The following is a 27,562-nucleotide window of genomic DNA, read 5'->3' as shown; positions in this document are numbered from 1 at the left end:
CATGCTGATTTCAATTAGCTCAAAAACAAAAATGTAAAATATTGCACTCATAATTTTTATATGTTGAACTACATGTTGAAACGATACCATTTTAGATATACTGGGTTAAATAAGATATATTGTTACAATTTCCTCTTTTTTACTTTTTTATTTTTAAGTGATATATGTGGTTCATATTATATTTCTATTGAACAGTACTGGTCTAAAGGAGAGAACAGAGAAAATCAGGAACTTAAAGTTATGTTTATATTGAAGAGATCTTGAAGAAAATACAGGGCAAAGAAACACACAAAGAAATTCTGATTAATATCAGGTTCCAAATGGCAAGAAAATTGGAGAACAAGAAAAAACATTCTTGAACCAACAGGTGCATATGTCCAATGAAATCTTAATTTACTCTCAAAAATATTCTTCAGTCTTTGAGAGTTATTTTATGACTTGAGATGCTTGCAAGGAACAAAGCTGGGCTTCCCCATCATGCCAGAAAAGGCATGCTAAAAAACAAAGGAAGTTGGGGTGGGGGCAGTCCTAACTAAAATGTAACAAGCTCACAGAAACCTCATAATGAAACACAGCCTACCAACAGGGTAATTAATATTTCCTCAACCCTGAAATGTTAGTAAGGGCCAGTGAAGGACAGACTAATGGATTTAAGTCAATCCTATTATAATTTTAGGAGAATGTGGCAAAATTTAGAGTACTTAAAATCCTAAGTGGCACCTTTCCTTTCACCTCAATTTCAACAGCTTCTATGAAAAATGCTGTCATTATTTATATGATGTTGCTGAGCACAATTTAGAACTAGAGTCAACAGGGAGAGCTAAATGGTACCTTAATTCAGTGAATACTGACTTGGAACCCACAGATACAGCACTGCCCTAGAGGGCTGGTGGTTATATTCAGTGCTGGCAGGCTGATCCTTGGCTAGCTATTTAGGAACACTGGTTCACAATATGACAGTTTACCCAGAGCTGATATCCTGGCAATTTTTCAGAATGACATTTAGATACACTGCTAACTGCCAGGAGAGAAAGATACAAAAGTATAAACTTATTTTATCACAATGAATTACTGAAATAAACAAGCTGCCTAAGCAGCATGGGGATTACCATTCAAAGGCCATGAATGGATAAAATGTAATCTCAAAGCCTGTAAACATTAGGGCTTTCAAAAGGGCACATACAGGAAGGATCATGCCAACACAAACCTATTTATTTTGCTATGCTTTTCTGAAACTGTTTCTGAGATATTACCACATAGAATTATTGGTTTTTGAAAAGTACCCACGCCTATAATCCTAGCACTATGGGAGGCTGAGGTGGGCAGACTGCTTGAGTCTAGCAGTTCAAAACCAGACTGGGCAACATGGAAAAATCCCATCTCTACAAAAAAGACAAAAATTAGCCGGGTGTGGTGGCAGACACCTGTAGTCCCAGCTACTTGGAGGGCTGAGGTGGGAGGATCACTTGTAGGGAGACCCCCTGAAACTATTGCTAAGGAATAAAAGATGAAATGCTCCTGATTATTGTAAATACAAAATTGCATGCAGGACTGTTTAAAGACAATGCCAGGTTGGGCTGCCAGAATGAGCCAACAGTACATGATGTGCTTCCCCTTGCAGAGAGCCTATAAACGGATGTGCAGTCAGGAAGGTTTCACATCACCAAGATTCCTATCCCAGAAAAGCAGATGTTCATAGCTCTGGGAATGGAATGCGATCCTTGTGGGGAGCCTATAAACGGACGCATGAGGGGCACCTGTTCATATGGATAAGATATGGTTATAAATGCCCTTATCTTGCCACGGCTCTTCTAGGTCTCCTTAGGGTTAAGGCATACTCCCTTCTGAGAATTTGTGGTCTAACTGGTTGTCGAGCTTCACGTACTGTTTCTATTGATTGTTTGCAACCAGCTTTTACTGCAACTGTCACTGCTGATTAATATCTTGCTAAACACAGGTTCTGGATAGACTGTTTTAAGGCTCTGTCAGAAACTGCTGACGCACACACTATATTGTAAATTCTTATCTCTGTATACTGCATTTCTGCATACAGATGTTATGTTAAAGAATTACATCATCCCCATGTGACCATCTCACCTCATAATCAAATGACCCTAAATCCCTCACTAACCTACCCCCGCCCTCACTAAACTTAATAATAAATGCTGGTATATCCAGTGCATTGGCAGCATCGCAGGACCAGAAGGCGGTGACCCCCTGGACCCAACTTTCACTATCTTGTGTGAGTCTTTTATTTCTCGACCTGCCGATCCACCTGGGAAGAAAGAAAGAGCCCCGCTGCACTGCGGGCTGCAGGCCAGATCCTGCAATAATCACTGGAGCCTGGGAGGTCAAGGCTGCAGTGAGCCGCGAGGCTGCAGGGAGCTGTGACTGCACCACTGCACTCCAGCCTGGGTAGCAGAGTGAGACCCTGTCTCAAAAAACCAGGCATAAAATTGGCGCTAAAAAGTTATTTAATTAATTTTGATACATTTCACAGATCAAATGTCAGAGAATTTTAGCATGGGAAGGAACCTCATGGATGATCTAGCTTGCATTTCTTTACTTATACTGGAGGAAAATGGATTCCCCTCTGGTCCCACAGCTGAGTCTCAATCAAGTCATGCCCTGACTGCTTCTCACCTCTCCATGCTCTCCAACAATGCTCCCATTAACCACAAGGCACACACAATAATGCCCAGCCTTCAGAAGGCGCAAGTCCGTCTCAAATGTAAAGCTGTCTTAGAATTACAGTACTGTTCTTGCCACCCAAGCTTCAAGTGGAACTCACCTGTTTTTCTCGGAAGGAACGCTTATGTTTTGACCGGACATTCTGGCTATACCGCATCATCATAAAGTTCTTCTGTTTTTTCTTCTCTTTATTTGTCGAACTAGAAAATGGATTCATTTTGGTTTTCTTCCTTGCAAATTCTTTTCGGTCTGTCTTTCCAGCCTACCAGAACAAAAAGTTTGATATTTCTTCTTCAGCAACATACTTTAGGAGTCATCTAATCAACATTAATGTCTCCTCTGTGTCAGAAGCTCTAGTAGGTGCCAAGGCCACAAAATGGACAGGACACAGTCTTTGCTCCTTGGGACCAAGAAATGGCCATGCAGTATTATAACGGAGCAAGGGGAGCTTGGAGGAAGAAAAGTCATAATTTAGCCTGGTGAGGTCAGGAGAACTTCCTAGAAAGGGAGACAGGTAGACTTTTTTTTTTTTTTGGCAGGATGAAGGCATTCATGGTAAGGGAAAGGAGGGGAAAGACAGAGCATTTCTGGAAGAAAGGACAGTGCACACAAAGGTGTGGAGGATAAAGGACATGTGGAAGACAGAGGACGAGGTGGAACTAGGATGGGATGGTGTCTCGAACAAGTGGAGACACAGAAAATGATGTTGGAAATATAGGCAGGACACAATCATGAGCAGCCACAGCACTAGTCACAGGCAGACTTCAACTGGCTCTGGCTTTTCACTGGTGACTGTAAACACACTCCTACTTTTCTCTTAGCTTTGATAAATATAGTGGCTTCCCAACACTACAGACATGTCATACTGCCTTCCTGTGCTCTCTACCTTGTTTTGAGTGGTGGTTACATGGCTACATACAGTTGTCAAAACTCATCTAACTGGCTGGTCGCAGTGGCTCATGCCTATACTCCTAGCACTTTGGGAGGCTGAGGTGGGTGGATCACATGAGGCCAGGAGTTTGAGATCAGCCTGGCCAACATGGCGAAACCTTGACTCTACTAAAAATACAAAAATTAGCTAGGCGTGGTAGCGGGCACCTGTTACCCCAGCTACCTGGGAGGCTGAAGCAGGAGAATCGCTTGAACCCAGGAGGCAGAGGTTGCAGTGAGCCGAGACTGCGCCACTGCACTCCAGCCTGGGTGACAGACAGAGAGACTCTGTCTCAAAAAACAAACAAACAAACATACGAACAAAACCAAACAAAAAACAAAACCAAACAAAATCCCTCATCTAACTGAACACCTAATATCTGTGCATTTTAATTTCTGTGTTAATTATACCTTTATTTGAAACATTTTTAAAAATTGCCATTCTGTGGCTATACAAGTTCTGGCTTATGTTTCATTTTATTTGCTTTCTGTTTAAAAAACTAGGAATGATATGCTCACTCACCATTGCAGTTGCTAGTCTTGTCTCTTTGTCAGACTTTGGCTTTTTATGAAGGCGTTCAATGTCCCGAAGAGAAAGTAATTCACCCCTGGGATGAGGGAAAAAGAACACATGAAGCAAGAATGGAATTCTGTTTCCTGATGCTTTCATTACCACATGAGCTGACTGAAGTACTAAAGTGGATGTGCCATTTTACCTGGGCTCTTCATCACTGTCTATTTCAATGTATTTCCTCTTCTGGGATTTCCCAGGGGCAGCATCAAGTTCTTTTCTCATTTGGGCCATGCGGATTTTCTGGAAGTCTTCCTGAGTTAAAACTCGGCTGGTGCTGACGGCTGCAGCTTTGGCTTTCCGCTCCTCCATGGGCATGCTATTCAGCTTCTTGGACTTGAAACCACATAAGGGCTTAAATGGCTACCAGCTCAAGTGAGAGCTCAGCCATTTAAATTGTAGCCTCCCAACAAGGCCCAGAATAAATTACATCTTAATAAACATCAGGGTGTAAGATGAAATTTTCAGACTTACGATTTCTTGCTGTTCTTCATCGGAAGAGTGTTGCACATCAATCCATTCACCATCAGCATCCTCTTCCTCCTCACTGAGACTGGTACTTTCCCATCCATCTGCATGAAAAAAGCAAACTCACTATTGCTACTTTATGTTGCATATTCAATATAAGGTTGAGATCAAGCAAGCAACAGAAAAGTAAGGTAATCAACCTTGAACAGATACACTATTAACCAACAACTGAGCAATATTTATTGTTAAATAAGCCACATGCATTTATTTAGTTAATCTAAGGAATAGGAAATATGCACTGACCAAGTATCTACCATGAGTCAAAACCTTACAATCACTCTAACCCTCATGACTCCACAGAAAAGGAACAGATGCTCAGGGTTAAGTAACATGCCCCAAGTCACACTGCTAAAAAGGCATCCTACACTGAAATCATGAAAATCATGTCTGCCTTTAGGGTCATGTTCTTTCAACTAAACCAACCGTGTCCATCAAAACTGCACTTGTACATTTATCTTGGCCGCGCAGCAAGCATCTAACTTGTCCTATGTGTGTTACCCATGTATGAGATCCTAGTTACAGTCATTCCGAGAACTGAGGTAGAAGATTTGGGATGTTAAAGAACATTGAAGACACCTCAATAAAAAGGTATCAGGCTTCTTAATGGAGCCACCACAGTTTTAAGTTTTCTAAATCACATACACCGCAATCTTTCTGTGACTCCCTATGATCTTTAAGACAACGTGCCAGCTCTTTTGTCTGGCACATACATAACCATGTATGAAAAGGTCTCCAAACTATCTCAAGCCTCCTGTCTTGCTACGTCCCACCTTGTATCCTACATTCTAATAGTTCTCTAAATCCTTCAGGACTTTGCTCACACTTTGCCAGGAAAGTCTCTGCTATTCTAGCATTCCTTGCCAAATACCTGGCTCATCAGTCACCATCTCTCCAAAGCCCTTAAAAAAAAAAAAAAAAAAACTCCCGAGGTGGACCTGACTGCTCTCCTGCCCTTATGCCCCCCACCCACTCCAATCATAAATCCTGTTAACACTTCATTCTTCAGCTCTTTGGAAGCCCTCCAGAGCAGATATAATATCATTCATCTTTGCACTGGCAGTGGCTGGCTCACAGCAAATGAAGGCTTTGCTGAAATAGGCTGGGTGCAGTCGCTCACGCCTGTAATCCCAGCACTTTGGAGGCCAACATGGGAGGATCACTTGAGGTCAGGGCCTGGCCAATATGGTGAAACCCCATCTCTACTAAAAATTAAAAAATCAGCCAGGCATGGCTGCACATGCCTGTAATCCCAGCTACTCAAGATGCTGAGACAGGAGGATCGCTTGAACCTGGGAGATGGAGGCTGCAGTGAGCTGAGATCGTACCACTGCACTCCAGCCTGGGCAAGAGTGAGACTCCGTCATGGGAAAAAAAAAAAAAAAAAAAGATTTGCTGAGTAATGAATGATTCAAAGAATAAAGGACTCTGGAAATTAGAATGGAGTTTCCCGAGTATTTTCCCACAAATTTAACACACATTGTCCTTCAACAAGGAGAGTTTTGGAAGATTCCTCTAAGGGCTAACCCTCTTAATTTTTTCTAGGCAACAAACCCAAGATCATCGTCTTTCTCAAGCACCAAACAGCATGCCCTTGGATGAGGGGCAGCCACCCTGAAGGTCGTGAAAAGGCATTTCCTATGCTAGAACGTAAGCTCTGCAAGAGGAGGAACCATGCTCAATTGATCCCTAATACTTCTAACAGTGCGTGGCACATAGTCATTGCTCAATAAATATCTGCTGAATGAATGTTCAAACAGTATACAATTTAAAGGTCTGCACAGACACTGCAGGAGTGTTTTGCCCAAAACAAGGGTGCAATAAAAATCAACCTTCATCATTTTCAGCATTCTCTTCTTTCTCAACTTCCAGAACTTCTGCTCCTGGAATGTAATCTTTAGCATCTAATTCTCCATATTCTTGCACTCTTGCTTCCATGGAGGCCTCTGTAGGCTTACCCTAAAGGAAAAGAAATTGTTTATAATAAGTTACTTAGATCATAAAACCTTAATCATGAAAGGTAGTCTCTGAAATTATGAATTTATTGTATTTATTTATTTGAAGACGGTCTTGCTCTGTTGCCCAGACTGGAGTGCAGTGGTCTGATCTCAGCTCACTACAATCTCTGCCTCCTGGGCTCAAGGGATCCTCCCACCTCAGCCTCCTTAGTAGTTGGGACTATAGGCGCGAACCACCATACCCAGCTAACAAAATTATGAATTTAAAAGGGAACACTATAAAAAATGGTGGTAACCAAATGACAGAAACAGTTTGCTTATGTCTCAGATCAAAATAAATCCCTAGCCAGCAATCTGTCCACTATTTTCTTGCTGTTTTTTGATCCAGATCAAGACATTGGTAGTTATTAGAGAGCAACTGCTCCAATTTTTTAAGCCTTGAAAAACGTCATCTCTCTTTCTGTTACATACATGCATCCCTCCTCCCTTCCAACTTGAAAGAGGTAGTATCTGGCTGTGGAATAGCCTGTTCACAATACTGGCATCAGTTACTGACTGATCTCTGAGATTCCAATCTGTTAATAACATTAAAAGCTTTCAAGCTGAAACAGCCTGCTCGGTCTTCAAGACTCAGTCATCATCAGTGAATATGTCCCAAATACAAAATATTCAGGGCCATGGTACTTGATTCCAAGCTTAAAGAATACAACCGTGTGCATCATAAACATGTAATCATAACAGAAGCATCATAAGTACTAAAATTCTAATTGTAGGAAATTTCTCTCAGTTTGTGAGACCATAACCTTTAGACCAACAGAAGCCTGCTTTACCTACCCGGAATTTCTTCTGCAGCATCTGAGGATTCAGTGTTCGGAAGAGCTGAATCAAAGTTCTAGCAGACATCATTACATCTGTAAAATAATACTTTTAATTAGAAATTCTGGCCCAAAGAGTACAATGAGGTAAAAAGGAGTCACACTGTACTCTTTGGTGTGTAGAGAGTCACATGCAGCTTACTCTTATCCTTGTGTGTTTTATACTGAGCCAGGTCTTGGAGAAGTTCTTCAGTCATGGCCAGAGGACATCGAGCTGTTATCTCTTTTATAGCATTGATTCTAGAAAAAGAAAAAGTTTAAAAAAGCCTGAACAGCAATTTTTTTCATGATTCAACATAGGAAGATTTCCTAAAAAGATTAACTCAAAAGGAAAACACACTGGGTTTTATATAGCTTAGGTCTCTAAAACTGCAGCATGTTAGAGAATGTGAGGTAGGCAGCCTTACGAGGGCTTTTATTCCAGTTACTGCCATTTCCTCTATTAGTGGAATAAGGAGCAGTGTCGGGCTCGCTAAATCAGAGCAGCATGTACTTTCTAACTCTAAGAAGAGATGCGACTAGCTCAAATAAGAAAGGTTAAGGTCTTTAGGGCTATTATCCTGCAATATTTTCCAAGGAAAATAAAAAGCTGCTGTTCAGCATATCACTTACTTATCGGGACAGATTAGACAATCCTTAAACCAGTGATTATACTCATTAAATGTTTTTAAATTAATTAACCAAAAGGGCTACTAAATTGCCCTAGGAAAAAAGAGTGCTTCAATAATAAATCACTTGTTCCAGGGTTCTATGGTTTGAATACTCCCCCCAAAACTCAGGTCGAAATTTAACTGCCACTGTAATGGTATTAAGAAGACAGACTCTTAAGAGGTGATTAGGCCTAATGTTGTTATCTTGGGAGAAGGTCCCTTATCGCCAGTGAGTTATAAAAAAATGAGTTTGGCCCTCTGTTGCTCTCTTCCCCTTGTGCCCTCTCCCAATGATGCAGCAAGGAGGCCCCCACCAGATGCCAAACAGACATCAGTGCCATGCCCTTGGACTTCCCAGCTCCAGAACTAGGAGCCAAATACATTTCTTTTATTAGCAGTACAAAACCAACTGAGTTCAGGGTGGGAGATCAGATTGCCAATCAATCATTCATCTGTACAAGTAAAACTGCTAAAAAACAAAAATGCTAATTAGAAGGACAAGTATCTTTTCTCTGGCTCCCTTCTCAAAATTCTGACCAATAAAAAAATTACCAAGCCTCCCAAAAAGACTGAAATATATTTTAAACCAATTTTCTAGAGGTGACACTACCAGCTACAATCTTACATCTTGGTAACTTATAGCAAATCTAGTCCATTAAACACATGTCTTCTGCCTCCAACCAGATTCTACATACCCTACTGTCATGACTTCTCCAGAGTTCTTGTCGGTAACAAAATTGTTTGCCACAGTCATAAGCAATGACTGAATAATCTGAATTGGAAACAAAAAAGAGAAGGGTGCTGGTTAAATGTCTGCATACACAAACACTTGAGGATGAAAGGACAATAGATTATTCACAGTGGAAAACTAAGCCCTCCACCTTCAGTTTAGGAGTTGGAAGTAACCAAGATTAAGGAAGACAGATAAAAACACTCCACTTAGGAATTCAGTGTTCTTCTTGGCTATCCTCAGACTAAATCAAAGAAAGGAATTACAAGTTTTAAAAAATAATCTCTATAAATTTACTAATATTCTTGACCTCCCCTAGTTATACAAAATTTCCTTATTAAAGAAAATCACAATTCTAAACAACTTGTCGGAAAGAAACTTCACTTTTTATGAGCTGTACAACTGAACTTCTGTATAGATCTCCTTAAGAATTAGTGTCTCTTGTACCTATTAAAAAAAGAAAACAGTGAGGGAAGAGGGGACAGTAACCCTCGTGGGAAAAATGACCCTGAAGTACCTAACAGTAACACTATCATCCATGCCCTAGGTCCAGAAGTCAGGTTACAAGTTCTCACCTCTGGGGGTACTAGGTGATGAGACGCTTGTGCAGCAAACAGAAGGATCTTTGTTACTTCTGAAAACATAAGAGAACGGAAAGGTCATGGTGAGTGTATCACCCTGACTCTGAGGATCACGGCAAACATGGCAAGCACGTTCTAGTCTAAATGGCATTGCTGCTTATTCCAACTGGAGCACTCAATCCCCAGATATCTGCTTGGCTCACCCCCTCACTTTCTTCAGGTCCCTGTTCAACAGCTGCCTTATCAAAAAGTCTCTCCTGACCAATCTAAAACACAACCCATCCCGACACTCCCTGTTGTCCTTACCCTGCTTCCTTTTCCTTCTTCAAAACACTTATTTTTACCTGTACATATTATATATAGCACTGTCTACATCTCCCTCAGATATAAGCCATTAGGGTAAGGACCTTGTTTTACGCTTACTGTGGAATTCATAGTGTCTTAATGCAGTGCCTGGCATAAAAATCATTAAATAAATACTTGCTGAATGAATGCGCGCGCGCACACACACACACACACACACACACACACACACACACACACACTCTCTCTCTCTCTCTCTTTTCAAAGGGGCAGCATAGCATAGGTAACGAACAAGGCCACTGGCAAAAGAAGTGAGGTGAATCCTGATTTGCCATTTATTTGCTGAGTGACTGTAGTCTTTTTTTTCCCTTTCTTTGTATACCTCACAGGATTAATGTGAGGATTAGACAAAATGATGTATGTAAGGCACTTAGCACAGTGCTTGGTCCATGTTAGATGCCGAATAAATGTTAGTTTCCTTCCTACTTTGGTTCAGGTTCAAAGACAAATACAATCATCTCCTTTCCTACTTTAGTGTTGTTTTTCATCGAGAATGCATGCGAGGTCAATGTGAGCAGTAAGATCAAATCCTAGTATCTATTACAAAGATGCAATAAAAAGTCAATTTTTTAACAAAGAATTTTCCATGAGCATTTACAGTATTACAAGAAGTCTTGCTTTGATAAACCAATTTGTTGTTTTCTTTTCTTTTATTTTTTTTGAGACAGAATTTTGCTCTGTCACCCAGGCTGGAGTGCAGTGGCACAATCTCGGCTCACAGCAACCTCCGCCTCCTGGGTTCAAGCGATTCTCCTGTCTCAGCCTCCCAAGTAGCTGGGATTACAGGTGCCCGCCACCACACCCAGCTAATTTTTGTATTTTCAGTAGAGATGAGGTTTCACCATATTGGCCAGACTGGTCTTGAACTCCTGACCTCAGGTAATCTACCCACCTTGACCTTCTGAAGTGCTGGGATTATAGGCCTGAGCCACTGTGCCCGGCAGTTGTTGTTTTAAAAAACAATGGTTTCTTCAAGTTGAGGATAACGACAAACCCATGGCAAACTCTAGAAAGAAAACAAGGGCTTCTCTCCACTTCTCTAATGTAGAGCACACTGCACTCCTGTCTTTAGTGATTCCAGAACAAAAAACTTTGCATGTTTATTCTATTACCAAGGCCACCAAAGAAACATGGCAAGTGGAGGCTTACCTCTTTGGTGGGGCTGCAGAAACCTTTGCAAAAAGGGATAGAAATTGAAGAGGAAGAGCTGTGGAGAGAAAACCGACTTTAATACTGATGCAACTGACACTATGGAGTTCCATTTCTTCTCAATGCAAATATATCACCAAGCTCAACTAATTGGTGAACACTTTTGTTTTTTTCTCAGTAAGCAATCATGCCCTAGGATGATTCAATATGCTGTATTAACCAAGGCTAGGAACTCTCTCAAATGAGGCTATGCTGCTATCCTCATTATGTAAAGGCGGAAGCAAGTATATGCAGAGTGAACTAGGGGAAGGAGAGGTAAACAAAATGTAACATTCTTCTACTTTTAAAACTGGTGTGGCTGCAGAAACTAACTTTTTGGTGTTCTAAGGAGAGGGGGTTATAGGAAGGAACAGCACTGATACCAAGGCTCCAAAACAACAGACAAGATCGGAATTCAAATCTGAATGGCACCGAGTATAATTTAATCAGCAAAGCTCACTTCTGGTTATATTCTTGTACACCACCAGTCCAACCACACGGAAGGAGTTACTCTGTGCACCATAATTCAGAGGGAAAACATTAACACTCTGAAGTCCATCTAAACAAAGGTGACCAAGGTTATTAAGGAAATGGTAATGTTTAACTTCAAGATGAGAAACTGGAAATAAACTGGTCTTTTTCAAGGTTCATCAGTTAGGTGGGAATAAACTAATTTTTTCTATTTTAGCCACAGAGCAAAAGTAGGATGGCCACTGAGAAGTTGTAGGGAAGACTTTGGCTGAACATAATCATGGATGTTCAATTGTAGTCAGTTGTGAAACTCCGGTATCATTTCCCTGGAATCATGCTTAAATCACAGATCACTTTTGCTTTCCTATAGAGCTTAAATTCAGTTTGAATGAAATTGCTGCACAAATGTAACAAGAACTGATCCTACACTGAGACTACAGCCATAGAGAAAAAGCAATGTAGTCGTAAAATGTTAACAGGTTTTTCTCAGAGAAAGGACGCAACTACTTTCACTCGTGTACTTTCATTTTCAACTCGATATATGTCTATATTGTTTGAAGTGTTTTTCTTTTCTTTTCTTTTTGTTTTTTTTTTAAATTGATGTTCAGAGCAGCACCAGTCACAAGATCAAAATGATAAGGAAAAATCTTAATGTCATTTCTTCATGGCTTAAATTTCTGGGTATCTCTTTTTCTACAATGGCATCTAGTCTAACAGTATACGTAAAGTTCCCATATATATACCACTAAGGAGCTCTTGCAACTAACATTTGCAAACACAACAATTTCGTACTAGAGGGATCTGGGAGTCAGGAAAGCCAAGAAGGGTTAAACAAACAGTGAGATGTAGTAAGTCAATTAAAATATGTGCATTATACTGGCTCAAGAAAATGTGTACGTGCAACAAAGTGAACAAAAATAAAGTAAAAAAGTAGAACAGGCTGGGTGCAGTGGCTCACGCCTGTAATCCCAGCACTTTGGGAGGCCGAGGTGGGCAGATCACAAGGTCAGGAGTTCGAGACCAGCCTGGCCAATATGGTGAAACCCTGTCTCTACTAAAAATACAAAAAAACTAGCCGGGTGTGGTCGCGTGCGCCTGTAGTCCCAGCTACTTGGGAGGCTGAGGCAGGAGACTCACTTGAACCCAGGAGGTGGATGTTGCAGTGAGCCGAGATTGTGCCACTGCACTCCAGCCTGGGCAACAGAGGGAGAGTCTGTCTCAAAAAAAAAAAGAAAAAGAAAAAAAAAAAAAAACAGAGAATAAAGTAGTCTGTCCATAAATGGAATATATGTACAAATTAACATCTACATTACTGCAAAGAAAATGAAGTGATTAGTCATTTTCAGAGATGTTATTCTTCTGTAAATTTTATGTGTTTAAATGTATGAGGGATAAAATTAAGCCACTGCTCTACCTAATGGCTTTTCTTTTACCATGGTAAATTCTACTTCAAATATTCACCAAGAGAAACATAATATAATTCAAACCTCATGAATTCCCACCAATCTGGAGATGAGGTTCATGAGCATCATCTTTACTTCAAACCTCTCCTTACAGCACTCAAGCTGCTTTAGTAGTTTTTCTGCAAAATCTGGCAAGGAGAGGATGAAAGAAGTACATTGTGAGTCCATGGTCTATATGACATTTATGTAACAGGCATAAGAAAAGGCAGTAGTTAGATCAGTGAATAGTTTGACAAACAGGTGAATATATCAATATATATAATGGTGCCCAAAGTTAAATCTTAACAATTCCCAAGTTTTTTAGTATCAACATTTAGAGTGACTGTTTGACAGGTGCTCGCTTCACTTAACAGTTCTCCAGAGCCTTGCTTCTTAAAGGGGTAGTCCACAGACCAGCAGCTGCTGGTCCACCTGGGAGGCTTGCTGGAAATGCAGAAGCTCAAGCCCCACCTCCCCAGGTGATCCGTATCTACAGGCAAGTTTGAGAAACACCGATCTACAGCAGGGGTCAGCAAATCTTGCCATACATTAGAGTACTGAGAGCCCCAATGCCCAGCTACACCCCATACCAACTAAATTAGATTCTCTGGGGATAACAGGACCCAAGCATCAGCAGTTTTTATAAATTCGCCAGGTGAGACCAATGTGTGGCCTAGTTTGAGAACTAGTGTTCTCGAACAAGGTTTCCCATATTTTTGGTTTCCACAGACTAGCGTTTTTTTTTGTTTTGTTTGTTTTTTTAAAAAAGGACCAACAAAAGACTGCCAGTTTATTTGGTCAAGTACAATACCCTATTACAATTGTGTTGTTAAAAACATGAATCTCAGAAAGACCTGTTTTTCCATATTTTTCTTGTTCTGTGATAGACTGGGAATCATTGCTTTAGAAGATGATTTTGTAGGTTACAACCAACTAGTAACAACTAAGCATTTATTGACTGTTAAATGCCAGGGATCTTATATTCCCTGAAAACCCCAAAGGCAGGAAATAAAATAGGCAAAGGAAAGGCCAACAAGGATCTTGGGAGTCATAATTACATACCTTGGGGATCATGAATCAAGTGAATGGCTGAAAAGTTAAACACCTCTGGTTTTTTCTTCTTTTTTTGTTTCTGAAAGGGAGAAGAAATACATTTTCAGTCTGAGTTACAGTGATGATGCCCTTAGAACTTAATGCGCTAATAAGGCTGTTATAAGTCCATTAGACTCCTTAAAAAGAAAAAAAACTTTGTTCTAAAAACATTTTCAACTAGAAGAATTAAAGTTGGTTTTTGCCTTTTAAGATTAAATGTGGGGAATGTGTTCCAACCATTAGCACCTATGAGACTTACAGGAATTATGAAATGCAAACATTAATAATATGGGTTTGGCTCTGTGTCCCCACCCAAATTTCATCTCAAACTGTAATCTCTGCATGTCGAAGGAGGGACCTGGAGGGAGGGACCTGGTGGGAGGTTATTGGATCATAGGGGCAGTTTTCCCCATGCTATTCTCATGATAGTGAGTTCTCACAAGATCTGATGGTTTAAAAGTATTTGGCAGATCCCCTGTAGTCCTCTCTCTCTCTCCTGCAACCATGTAAGACAAGCCTTGCTTCCCCTTTGCCTTTCGCCATGATTGTAAGTTTCCTGAGGCCTCCCCCACCATGCAGAACTGAGTCAATGAAACCTCTTTCCTTGATAAATTACCCAGCCTCAGGCTGTTCTTTATAGCAGTGTGAAAACGAACTAATAAAATTAATAAACACATAAGGGCAAAATTAATGACTTTCAAAATAATCATTACAAAAATATTGAATGTACTGCATTTATGTACTCTTCTGACAAAACGTGTCTAGAAAAGATACCATAATACAAGCCACCTTGATCAGAATAAGTAAAAAGTGAATTTAATTAAACTAATTTATCCAAGTCACCGATTCTGCTAGAGCTGAATACATTTATTCATCTAAAATATTAGTGATGAAAAATTCATCACACATTTCTAAGTTTTCTGAAAATGGTACTCTGATTTTAAATTCTTAAAAGCTCTGGCTAAAAACAACATATTCTTCATTCCTATTTCATTTTCCAGATACAAGTCCCACCTTGAGCACTTTCATTGCCTTTTCCAACTTTTTCTTGTTTTTGGAACTTTTCTTCCCTGTAGCATATTGTACTAGCAGGTCTCTTGCTGTTGGTCCATCATCCTAAAGAAGAAATTACTTTGTAAAATTTGTAAATAAGGAAAATCTGCATAGAATGAAAGAGTAAACCTTTCAGTCCCTTCTTGGTTCTTATACTCTTTGCACACAGCTATTAAAAATGAATACTACTTTTAGGCTAGGTGCGGTGGCTCATGCCTGTAATCCCAGCGCTTTGGGAGGCCAAGGTGGGTGGATCACTTGAGGCCAGGAGTTTGAGACCAGCCTGGCCAACATAGCAAAACTGTGTCTCTACTAAAAACACAAATACTTAGCTGGGCTTGGTGGTGCACACCTGTAATCCTAACTACTCAGGAGGCTGAGGGAGGAACATCACTTGAGCCCGGAAGCGGGAAGTTACAGTGAGCTGAGATCATGCCAATGCACTCCAGCCTGTCTCATAAAAAAAAAAGAAAAAAAAAAAAAAAAAAACCAAACCAAAACAAAACAAACAAAATCAGTGGAAAAAATATGCCTATGTGTGCACAAACAGGTACATACAAAGATTTTCACTGCAGCACTAATTTTTTTTTTTTATTTTTTGAGATGAAGTCTCATTCTGGCACCCAGGTTGGAGTGCAATGGCATGCTCTCAGTTCACCGCAACCTCCACCTTCCAGGTTAAAGCGATTCTCCTGCCTCAGCCTCCCAAGTAGCTGGGATTACAGGTGCACACCACCATGTCTGGCAAATTTTTGTATTTTTAGTAGAGACAGGTTTCACCATGTTGGCCAGGATGGTCTTGTACTCCTGACCTCAAGTGATCTGCCCACCTCAACCTCCCAAATTGCTGGGATTACAGGTGTGAGCCATTGCACCCAGCCCTCATTTTTCCTTTAAAAACTGTTGTCGGGCAACCCACTCGGGTCCCCTTCCACGCTGTGGAAGCTTTGTTCTTTCGTTCTTCACAATAAACCTTGCTACCACTCACTGTTTAGGTCCGTGCCATCTTTAAGAGTTGTAATACTCACTGTGAAGGTCTGTGGCTCCAAAACGAAAAACAAAGCAAAACAAAACAAAACAAAAACTGTTTTCTTCCTTTACAAATATGTACATAGTTTACTACGGCATATGTATTCCCACTGCCCTATTCTGAAATAAGTATCATTTGCTTTTAGAGAGTTTCTCTCTTTTTGTTATTTAGGTTGCCATTTACAGTAAAAATATATACACTGTTTAAAAGATGTTATCACATATTCCAGTACTTTGGTTACCAAAATACTAAAATGGGGAAGAATAATTTTTTTTTTTAGAAATTATTATTTTAATATTTCATGCCATCATGAATCTTGATTTTTTTCTTCCTCAAAAATATGGTGGTGACAATTTTCATCCTAAATTTACATAGTGAGATATAGGTATAACTTTAGAACTAAGATCAAGGTCAAATAAATCTGTTTTATTAATTATTTAACCAATCTTACTGAATACAAGTGACAAATTCCAAGTAGAGTAAAATAGCATGGCAGAATTAAATAGAAGGGCAAAGGTGTCATCTAAGTTCCATTCTAACTTCAGCAGTCATAGACATTACAATGTGCACTCCGAGCCATAATGAAAGGTAAGATTCAGAAGCAGCTATGATTAAACTAACCTCAGATTCAGAGTCACTGTCCTGTTTTTCTTCTTCATCTTTCCCAAGAAAGAATGTCAAAGCGGCAACTAATATCTAGAGACCAATGAGAAAAAAGTCAGCTACTTGATTCAGCTTAAAACAAAGAATAAATCCTTTTGACCATGCTTTATACACATGCATGAACTAAGATCTAAAAAACAAATTCAAAGAGTGGTGGGATTTTTGCTCATTTTTTCTTAATTACAATTGTTTTTATGTTATTTCTCTAATAAATAGTCAATTTAAAAAACTAGATAAACACTGCTAGGCTGTATATAGTCATCCTTCAAGACTGTCAAGAATTTCTACATCCCCTATAAGAAAAGTGACATTATAGCCCTTCTAACAGACAAAAGTCAAACATTGACCTTAAATTTCTTTTAGCAGTGCCTAAGCCCAATAGAAATCAAGAATCACAAGGGAAAACATTAAAAAACCACTGAGGCTATCATTTATTACATAGCAATTTAAAAACTCATAATTCTATTGACTCTTAAAGTTCAGATGACCCAGGAAAGCAGTATAGGAACCAAGAAAGCATCACTTAACATAAACTGCACATCTGCACATCACTGCACGCCTGGTGTGCAGGCATGCAGTTTATGCTGAGTGATGCTTTCTTCTAACTGCGTGCAGAAAGAAGACTACCCACAGACAGAGCTTACACACAGCCCTACGGGCGCTCACCTTGGTGACCTTAGAGAAACATGCAGTTGTGATAACATTGACAGTTTTGGCATCATTCCTGGGGGAAGACAATGAATGCTTTGAAGTAAATTTTCATTCTACTGTATTTCATAGCACAGAAAATGGCACAAAATGAACAATATAACAAATGTCTGTGACATACCAGAATTCCCAAATTGTCATATTTCAAAAAGATATGGGTTGCTAAATTAATCAACCACAAGTAAAACATTTCATTAGATTTTAGCCCAGACTTATGACAAAATTTGCAGCCATTAACATGGAGTATTTAAAGAATTTTTAATGATGTAGGAAGCTAGTCAAGTGAAGAGAAAAAAAAAAAAAAACAACTGAGAAGGTCTGGGACAGTGGCTTGTGCCTGTAATCCCGACACTTTGGAGGGCCAAGGCAGGCGAATCACTGGAGGCCAAGGAAGAGTTCAGGTCCAACCTGATCAACATAGTGAAACCCCATCTCTACTAAAAATACAAAAAAATTAGCCAGGCATGGTGGTGCGTGCCTGTAATTCCAGCTACTTGGGAGGCTGAGGCAAGAGAACTGCTTCAACCCAGGAGGCAGAGGTTGCAGTGAGCCAAGATCACACCATTGTACTCCAGCCTGGGCAACAGAGCAAGACTTTGTCTCAAAAAAAGAAACAAAAAACAATAATAATCGAGAATTTAAAAACTATAATATATAGGCTGGGTGCAGTGGCTCACACCTGTAATCCCAGGGCTTTGGGAGGCCAAGGCAGGTGGATCACGAGGTCAGGAGATCGAGACCATCCTGGCCAACATGGTGAAACCCTGTCTCTACTAAAGTACAAAAAAAATTAGCCAAGTGTGGTGGTGCGTGCCTGTAGCCCCAGCTACTCAGGAGGCTGAGGCAGGGAAATCGCTTGAACCCAGGATGCAAAGGTTACAGTGAGCCCAGATCATGCCACTGCACTCCAGCCTGGTGACAGAGCAAGAGTTTCTCAAAATACATAAATAAATAAATAAATAAAATAATTTAATTAAAAAATAAAAAATAAATGATTAAAAACTATAATATAGAAAAATTTCAACCATATTTAAAAATTCACATTGAACAAAAGACTGGGTGGAAATACCATAAATACTAACAGTAATTGATTAAAACCACTTTTTAAATTTCTCCAAATTTTTTGCTGTAATGAATATTACTTTTATAGTAAAATAAGTCAATAAGAAAAGCAAAAGAAATGAGTTGGGGACACTGTATCAACAAACTGAAGTATATAAGGCATGATATTTTATATAAATAGGATGAACTGACTTGAAAATCTTCAGAGTGGCAGAAGAGAGAGCACAGATTTTGGAGTCAGTTAGATCTGGGTTTGAATTTCAGCTCTGCCTCTTAACAGCTAAACTTTTACTAACTCTAAGAACTTCCATGTCATTACCTATCAAATGGGGATAATTCCACATAAGCCACATCTTCTGTTCTCAAGCTGTTCTAAGTGAGGTCCTGTCAAAGTGCCCAACCTCAGTAGATGCTCAAGAAATGATAACCAATGTTATTAGTCATTTGAATTGCCTCTATTTTTACTTCCAACTTCAATCCATGACAGAGGTATATTAAAGAGCTCAAACTCAAGAAAAGTATTTGTATATGTGCTTTGTATTAATTACAAATGAAAAAAGAGTCTACTTCTCATAAGACAAATATATATACACTACCAGATGTTCCTTCTGTAGAGTTCAATCATTACATCTAAAGACATCTTGGCTGCGGTTGCATTGCTATCTCTTAACATGGTGTACATGAAATTTTGCAATACCTGAAGAAAAGGAGGAGAAAGAAGACTTAATACACTGATGGTACAATGCTGCAAAAATGGAAAACAGAAGAGTACTTACTACATTCACTTTATTGTTCTTGTGTTTTGCGTTTATATTCTTGATATCAGTCACAATATGTGTGTATAAAGTCTGAGGAAAAGAAACAAAAACATATACATTAAACCTAACCAACATTTTTAACCTTGCCATATTTGGAGAACAGTATGAAAATACAGGATGACTTAATTTTACCTATTTTTCATTATATCACAAAAGAAACCCAAACCAAGCAAACAAACAAAAAAAGCAACTACAAAGCAAAGCAAAGTTGTCCTTAAGAGGTTAAACATGGAGTTTCATGTAATACAGCACAATTCTCCTAGGTATACATCCAAGAAAATGAAAACATCAGTGTTCATACAAACGTTCATAGCAGCCTTATTCAGTGGCCAAAAAGTGAAATAACTTAAGTTTCCATTAACTGATGAATGGATAAACAAAATGTGTTATATCTACACAATGGAATATTATTTGGCAACGAAAAGGAATAAAGTACTGATATGCGCTACAATGTGAATGAATCTTGAAATTCAATATGAATGAAACTTGAAAACATTATGCTAAGTGAGAGAATCTAGTCCCTAAAGACCACATATTGTATGACTCCACTTATATAAAATTTCCAAAGCACACAAATCTATAGTGACCCAAAGTAAACTGGTGATTACCTAGAGCTAAAGGGGATGAGGAACAGGATTAACTGTTACTTGGAATAGAGTTTCTTTTGGGGGTGACAAATGTTCAAAAATTGATTGTGGTGATGGTTGTACCACTCTGTCAATACACTAAAAAACACTGAATTGTATACTTTAAGTGGATGAATTTTACGTAAATTATACCTCAATAAAAGTGTTATTAAAAAAAATGCTCCAATTTACTAAGCACCTAACTGCATGCAGGAAAATACTGTGAATGCACATATCACTGGTGCCCACACCATGCTCCCATGGACCACTTTCATTCCACAAATTAGACTGTGGGCGGCAAGCCACCCTGGTGCCGAGGTAAGAGACCGAGGGCACCAGCTGTTCCAGTATAATGAGGAAAATATATATAATAAGAACAGTTGTACTAAAAATAGCTTATAGATATGATTACTTATGAATAATGTTAATGATTAATTTGTAGCACTACTCTTTATTCCAGTATTATAATAATCTTTGCTCTACAATTATAACCTAGGAAAAACCAGGCCATACAGAGATAGGAGCTGAAGGGACACGGTGAGAAGTGACCAGAAGACAAGTGTGAGCCTTCTGTTATGCCTGGACAGGGCCACTAGAGGGCTCCTTGGTCTAGCGGTAACACCAGCGTCTGGGAAGATGCCTGTTACCTAGCCGACCTTGGTCTCGCAGTAGCGTCAGTGCCTAGAAAAGGCACACATTACTTAGCAGACTGGGAAAGGGAGTCTCCCTTTCCCCGGGAGAGTTAGAGACGACTGGTCTGCCACCTCTTGTAGAGGGCCTGATATCAGTCAGGCCCGCCTGCAGTCATCTGGAGGCCTAACTGACCCCCTGTGATGCTGTGCTTTAGCGTGACGCTCCTGATCCACTTTCATGTTCCACCCTGTACACCTGGCTCCGCCTTTTAGATAGCAGTAGCAGAATTAGTGAAAGTACTAAAAGTCTTTGAAATGCAGAAGTAATGGTGTAAGCTGTCTCCCTGTCCAGTGGAAATATGACTCATGTGACCTTACCTATCATTGGAGATGGCTCACACTCCTTACCCTGCCCCCTTGCCTTGTATCCAATAAACATCAGCACAGCCTGGCGTCGAGGGCCACTACCGGTCTCTATGTCTTGATGGTAGTGGTCCCCCAAGCCCAGCTGCTTTTCTTCTATCTCTTTGTCTTGTGTCTTTATTTCTACAATCTCTTGTCTCCGCACATGAGGAGAAAAACCCACAGACCCTGTAGGCCTGGCCCCTACATTAGACCAAGAAGTATGACTGCTAAAATCAAACAGTGGTAGTCTCTTAATACTTTGAAAAAATTTTTAAATTAATTAATGTAAACTTAAGTTTTTCTTTCCTTTTTTTCTTTAAATACGGAAGGGGTCTTTCTATGTTGCCCAGGCTGGTCTCAAACTCCTGGCCTCAAGTGATTCTCCCACCTCAGCCTCCCAAAATGCTGGTATTACAGATGTGAGCCAGTGTCCAGCCAAGTTTTTCCGTCTTAAATTTCTTTCATAAATCTTCAGCTTCTAGTGTTATATAACCAAATGCAAATTTGTGGGAACCTGTTAATAACAACAAAAAAGTTTTGTGTGGGGGAGTGGGCCAGTTATAGCTGTGAGTACCAATGTCCTGATTTGGCCAGCCAGTATGGTGCAGCAGTAAAAGGCTTGGGTTCTGGAACCAGAGCCTGGGCTTATATCCAATCCCACCACTAAGAAGCAGTGTGAGAGTGGGCAAGTTACTCTCTCTCTCTCTTTAACCTCAGCCTTTTCATCTGCAAAGTAAGAATAATAATAATGAGGATCCCTCTCTCATAGGGCTTTGTGAGTAAATGAGTAAATACACAAAAGCTCTGAGAGCAGTGCCTGGCACAAAGTATGCACTCAATAAATACTGGCTATTAACACCATACTGCATGTACACATGGTTGCTTTTTTTTTCTGTTAAAGTAATTGTAATTCTTAACTGTATCCAACAATGTAAAGCATCGATAATTCAAGGGACAACAAAATTTTATGTTGCCTCAAGGAAGATTCAGGGAAATTTTTTTTTGCTCTTTACCTTTCGCAGAAGCTTATCATGGCAACGTAGAAGTTCAAAGAAGAGTTCTAGCAGGCTTGATGGATTGATGAGATTCTTATTTCTCAGCAAGATCAAAGCTTTGCAAAATGTCTCGGGAAGAAAAAAAAATACCATAAGACAATGGTAAAGTTAACAAGGTGAGAAAATAGAGCATATATGTCCCAAGACCTTAATGTCTTTTACTAACTAGATACTATTGTAGGATTCAGAACAGTCTCTGCCTTCATGGAGCTTACACTGGGGATAGAGCAGAACGGAGGACAGACAAGTCAAGTAAGCACATAAAAAGTGGGATCTAAGAAAATAAGTGTCATGCAGGAAGTAAACAGGTTTACGTAATTGATAAATAGTGACTGAGGGAGGGCCACAGGGAGGTCAAGTAAGATCTCTTTGTCGTGTCACCATATGGCAAAACCCTGAATCCATGAAGACAGGTGGGATAACAACATAATACACTAAATTGGAATAATCAATGCGAGTTTGTGACCTTATGAGGCATTCTTTTGACGTATCATCAGCACTAAGAATGGCCCAACAGCAGTTGTTGCACTTCTCCCCCACGCCTTTTTTTTTTTTTGAGATGGGTCTCGCTATATCGCCTAGGCTAGTCTTGAACTCTTGAGCTCAAGTGATCCTGCTTCAGCCTCCTGATTAGCCAGGACTGTAGGTACTCAGCTATTATTATTATTATTTTTTCTATTGTTAAGAGATAGAGTCTCATTATGTTGCCTAGGCTGGTTTCAAACTCCTGGAAACTCCTCAAATGATGCTCCTACTTCAGCCCCCTAAGTAGCTGGGATTACAGGCATGAGCTGAAGTGCCCAGCAGCAGTGGCACTCTTGCTTAACACCAATTCTTACATGTAGCCCTATCATCCAAATTTTGGCCTCGAATGTTCTCCTTCATTAGATGAAATACAATCCTTGAAGAACAGTTGATTCCAAGTCTTGGGGCAGGAAAAACGGTAAGAATAAATTTGGAACTATTTCTGCCAGAATTCAAGGATGCTTTCAAAAACAGGGGCAAGGCTGGACATGGTGGCCCACACCCATAATCTCAGCACTTTGGGAGGCTGAGGTGGGAGAATCACTTGAGGCCAGGAGTTCAAGACCAACCTGGGCAATGTATTGAGACCTTGTCTCTACAAAGAGAGCGTGGTGGCACACACCTTGTGGTCCTAGCTACTTGGGATGCTGAGGTGGGAGGACTGCTCGAGCCCAGAAGCTTGAGGCTGCAGTGAGCTAAGATTGTACCAGCCCGGGTAGCTAAGTGAGAGACCTATCTAAAAATAAAAAATAAAAAATATATATATAAAAAAATAAATTTTAAAAATCAGGGAAATTGCTAAAAGGACTAAGAAGCTCCCCCCGGCCAGGTGGTGACAATCTGAACATAAAGTAATTAAAATAATAATGCTCAAAAAAGTTTTAAAGTACATAAAAGGAAGTTATAATGTCAAAGGAATACATATAACTTGATTTTTGTTGATTTCAGTAGGTAAGAATTACCACACATGGCTATTTTATTTCTTCCAAAAAAACCCCACGTTTCTATCTGTGTAAGCAGGACAGAGTGAACAAAAACTTGGGAATGATTCAAAAAGTCTTGGAAAAATAGCAAATACACCAGGTGAAAGAAAGCACAGTGCTTGATAAGAATTGGTGGTTATCCCAATAACCAATTAAAAAGAGCTTCTTCCAGTGTGTTCAACGCTTCCTCTAAAGAGCAATGCTAACTATACAGACTCAATCCTTTATCTCCAGGCAAAGGAAATATCCTTTAGTTTTTAAAAACCTACTAATCATCGTAAAGCACTATAAAGAAATATACATACACATTTTTTTCCATTTTTAAAAAAATTTAGAGGCAAGGTCTCGTTATGTTGCCTAGGCTGCAGTGTAGTGGCTATTCACAGGCACGCTCATATCACACCTCAGGCTCAAACTCCTGACCTCAAGCAATCCTCCTGCCTCAGCCTCCTGAGAAGCCGGGACTACAGGTACACCTGGCACATTTATTAATTTAATAATCCCCACAGACCAGTTTGGTGGGGTACTGCCAGGAAAATAAAACTTAAATCCTAATTACATGGAAAGTCATTAAGTCTCTATACCCAAAATATCAAATCTCTATGAGCTACAAGGACTTCAAGAGTAACATGACATTGGTAAAAGCCTTTAGACTAGGGGTTCAAGTTTGGAGTCCCTTGGGCTGTGCTGCCAGGTCCCATGTACCACTTGAGTGTCAATCAGTTGACAATCCAGAACCTGCAACCTTGGCTTGTATGAGATGGTATTCTTTTTCTTTTTGGCCTAATCAAATTACTAAAATCCTAAAGTAGTACAAAAATGATAGAAATATAAAAAACCTGAGAAAATCTAATGGAAAACAAAGATTAATCTAAAGACTTGGCATTTCTACAAGTTTTGCTACAGGATATTAGCAAGTTTTCTGATCATATTTGTGTACTTATCTGCTGTAAAGAGGTTTGAAAAGCAGACATATTAAATTTGGAAATGTCTTAGGTTGGGTTCCCTAGAATCAGAGACTGATTTATTACAAGTGATTTGTTGGGGGTATGATCTCAGAAAGGAAATGAAGGAAAGAGGATAGTGCAGAGACAAGCAAAGCAAAACAAGGATGTGTCCTTGACTGGAGACTAGCTTTAGTACCATCACAGGAAAGCACTGGAGCACAACCTGCAATGGAGTCAGAGCCACCCTGAGGTAATGCACTGGGCTTCTGTACCACATGATAATGGGCTGTGGGCTACTGGGGTAGGAGGACACCTCCCAGGCACTAGGACTCCGATTTAGCTGAGGACAATGTTTCAGAGAAAGGGCAGCTGAGGGCCACCAGTAGCTGACATTCACAATAAGTAGGGCAAATGGGTACACGGGCCTGGTAAAGGGAATGTCAGCCAGGACTCAACCTCAACCACTAAAGGGACAATGATGAAATGCTCAAACTGACTGTCTAATGGATAAGTTTACTAATTTAAGCATTATAAAAATGACAAGTTGTAATTAGGATTCTTCATGCATATGAGATGTGAACGACTAGAAGAAATCATCTACTCAAAAGGTTAAAGAGCATCCTGCAGGGTTAGTGTGCTAGAAGAATAGAAAGATCACAGTGTAGCTGAAAACAATAGGAGATCAGAAACACAGGCAGGAAGCAGATGATGCAGGCACCTTTGAGCCAGGTTATTAAGTTTCTGTTCTACTCTAAGTATAAATGAGAAACCATAGAAGGATTTTTAGGAAACGATATAATAATTTACATTTTCCAAAGAAAATTAGCAGAGAGGCTGTTCTCATTTAAATATATATGAACGCAGCACACATGAACACAGCACAATTTATTCATCCAACTACTGGTCCTACCATTCGAAGATCTGGATCCAATACGGTATGATTGCAGGAGAGAAGATCTTTCACCTCTTGAGGAAAATTACTTAGATACTCTGGGTAGCAGTGACTAATCTGTAACAAAGCAAAGGCTCTTCTGAAGTTTCTCTCTTTCTCTCCTATAATTCAGATGCACACATTTAGGATGTTCTGCAAAAGGAGAGTAAAAGGCTATGTTTCATAGAAGTAGATGGTTTCAAACAACCTTCTTTTCCTTCTACGTGTTAATTTCTCCAACACTTATTATAGTTTCTCTAGTCTTAGTAATATTTATGACATGATTTAGTACCTGCTTTTATGAAGAATTTGAAGAAAAAAAAAAACAGTCTTAAAGTTTTGTCCTGGTTAGTTCTGCAAAAAGATTTAGTGACATTCTCTAACTCATGATAGGGAGAAAATAAAATTTGCAAAAAGGGAAAGCTAGAAACATATTTTAATTAAGTTCCCATTCCACAGTGGAATAAGGTTGAGTATTAGTGAAAAAAATATTTGGCAAACTGTGTGTAACACCGGTCTTTATTTAAGAAATTGTATTCTTACCTGTGCCATAAACATCACCAGCTCTGCTAGTTCTTTGCTGGGTTTATTTGGTTGCAATTTGAAAATCTCCACATTGGATTTGTAGTGATTATACTGCTGTAGAAACTGTAGAAAAATAAAATTTAAGTTTGTCACATTCTACTACATGACTTTCTCAGTGCAGAAATTCTTAGCAGAAACTGCTGACAATCACATGGAGAAAAACATATTACAAAAGTATATAAAAACACTCCTTTTGCCTTATCTGCATTCTTCAAAGTGCACTTTTTAAAGACCTGAGCACATCACAGATAATCTAAAGACCCTTTCCTTAGAATTATCATTACAAGTTTAGGCAGCACGGTGTAAGAACAGAGAAACATAAATCCCAAAATTCAGACTGTAGCCCTGTTCTGCCAATTACTATCTAAATGGTCCCTACTGCTGGGTGTAGTGGCTCACACCTGTAATCCCAGCACTTTGGGAGGCCAAAGTGGGTGGATCACTTGAGCCCAGGAGTTCGAGACCAAACTGGGTAACACAGGGAGACCCTGTCTCTATAAAAAATACAAAAATTAGCAGGGTGTGGTGGTGTGCATCTGTAATCCCAGCTACTCAACAGGCTGAAATGGGATAATCACTTGAGCCCAGGGAGGTTGAGACTGCAGTGAGCTATGATCATGCCACTGCGCTCCAGCCTAGGCAACAGAGAGACATCCTGTCTCACAAAATAAAAATAAAAATAAATGACCCCTACTACCATGTCCATGTATGCAGAGCACTCAAATCAGCAGTCAGAAATATAAATTACATCTCAAGTACATGAAGCTCTCCAGTCAAAATCCCCTCCAACCCCTTTTTGAAAATTATACTTTTAAGTTCTGGGATACATGTGCAGAACATGCAGGTTTGTTACGTAGGTATACATGTGCCATGGTGGTTTGCTGCACCCATCAACCTGCCATCTACATTAGGTATTTCTCCTAATGCTATCCCTCCCTAATGCTAACATAAACAGGGCCCGACCCTGACAGGCCCCAATGTGTGATGTTCCCCTCCCTGTGCCCATGCATCCTCACTGTTCAACTCCCACTTATGAGTGAGAGCATGCAGTGTTTGGTTTTCTGTCCTTGTGATATTTTGCTGAGAATGATGGTTTCCAAGTTCATCTACGTCCCTGCAAAGGACATGAACTCATCCTTTTTTATGGCTGCATAGTATTCCATGGTGTATATGTGCCACATTTTCTTTATCTAGTCTATCACTGATGGGCATTTGGGTTGGTTCCAAGTTTTTGTTATTGTGAATAGTGCCGCAATAAACATACATGTGCATGTGTCTTTATAGTAGAATGATTTATAATCCTTTGGGTATATACCCAGTAATGGGATTGCTGGGTCAAATGGTATTTCTGGTTCTAGATCCTTGAGGAATCGCCACACTGTCTTCCACAATGGTTAAACTAATTTACACTCTCACCAACAGTGTAAAAGCATTCCTATTTCTCCACATCCTCTTCAGCATCTGCTGTTTCC

General features: G+C 39.7%; 1 protein-coding gene across 4 annotated transcripts in view; it reads right to left on the bottom strand.

The window, feature by feature from the left end:
• Positions 1 to 27,562, bottom strand: part of SDAD1 (SDA1 domain containing 1) — a 37,918-nt gene that overhangs the window by 2,882 nt on the left and 7,474 nt on the right. For 2 of the 4 annotated variants that reach the window (XM_078003477.1, XM_001099139.4), the window contains 20 exons: positions 26,049 to 26,153; positions 25,485 to 25,658; positions 22,078 to 22,188; positions 19,360 to 19,431; positions 19,180 to 19,280; positions 17,480 to 17,537; positions 16,772 to 16,846; positions 15,082 to 15,183; positions 14,038 to 14,107; positions 13,021 to 13,124; positions 11,024 to 11,081; positions 9,506 to 9,564; positions 8,896 to 8,972; positions 7,693 to 7,790; positions 7,510 to 7,586; positions 6,550 to 6,676; positions 4,667 to 4,764; positions 4,338 to 4,528; positions 4,145 to 4,229; positions 2,792 to 2,953 (listed from right to left, as the gene is read on the bottom strand). In XM_078003477.1, the coding sequence (XP_077859603.1) occupies positions 2,792 to 2,953; positions 4,145 to 4,229; positions 4,338 to 4,528; positions 4,667 to 4,764; positions 6,550 to 6,676; positions 7,510 to 7,586; positions 7,693 to 7,790; positions 8,896 to 8,972; positions 9,506 to 9,564; positions 11,024 to 11,081; positions 13,021 to 13,124; positions 14,038 to 14,107; positions 15,082 to 15,183; positions 16,772 to 16,846; positions 17,480 to 17,537; positions 19,180 to 19,280; positions 19,360 to 19,431; positions 22,078 to 22,188; positions 25,485 to 25,487 (1,728 nt within the window). In that variant the 5' untranslated portion in view covers positions 25,488 to 25,658; positions 26,049 to 26,153. The remainder of the gene's footprint in view (positions 1 to 2,791; positions 2,954 to 4,144; positions 4,230 to 4,337; positions 4,529 to 4,666; positions 4,765 to 6,549; positions 6,677 to 7,509; positions 7,587 to 7,692; positions 7,791 to 8,895; positions 8,973 to 9,505; positions 9,565 to 11,023; positions 11,082 to 13,020; positions 13,125 to 14,037; positions 14,108 to 15,081; positions 15,184 to 16,771; positions 16,847 to 17,479; positions 17,538 to 19,179; positions 19,281 to 19,359; positions 19,432 to 22,077; positions 22,189 to 25,484; positions 25,659 to 26,048; positions 26,154 to 27,562) is intronic. The other 2 variants (XM_078003476.1, XM_001099342.5) reach the window with 1 other exon arrangement.

Source organism: Macaca mulatta, chromosome 5, assembly GCF_049350105.2.
Source record: "Macaca mulatta isolate MMU2019108-1 chromosome 5, T2T-MMU8v2.0, whole genome shotgun sequence".
NCBI classification, from domain to species: Eukaryota; Metazoa; Chordata; class Mammalia; order Primates; family Cercopithecidae; genus Macaca; species Macaca mulatta.
The sequence above is the reverse complement of the archived record's forward strand: the minus strand, read 5'-3'. Positions and strand labels throughout refer to the sequence as shown.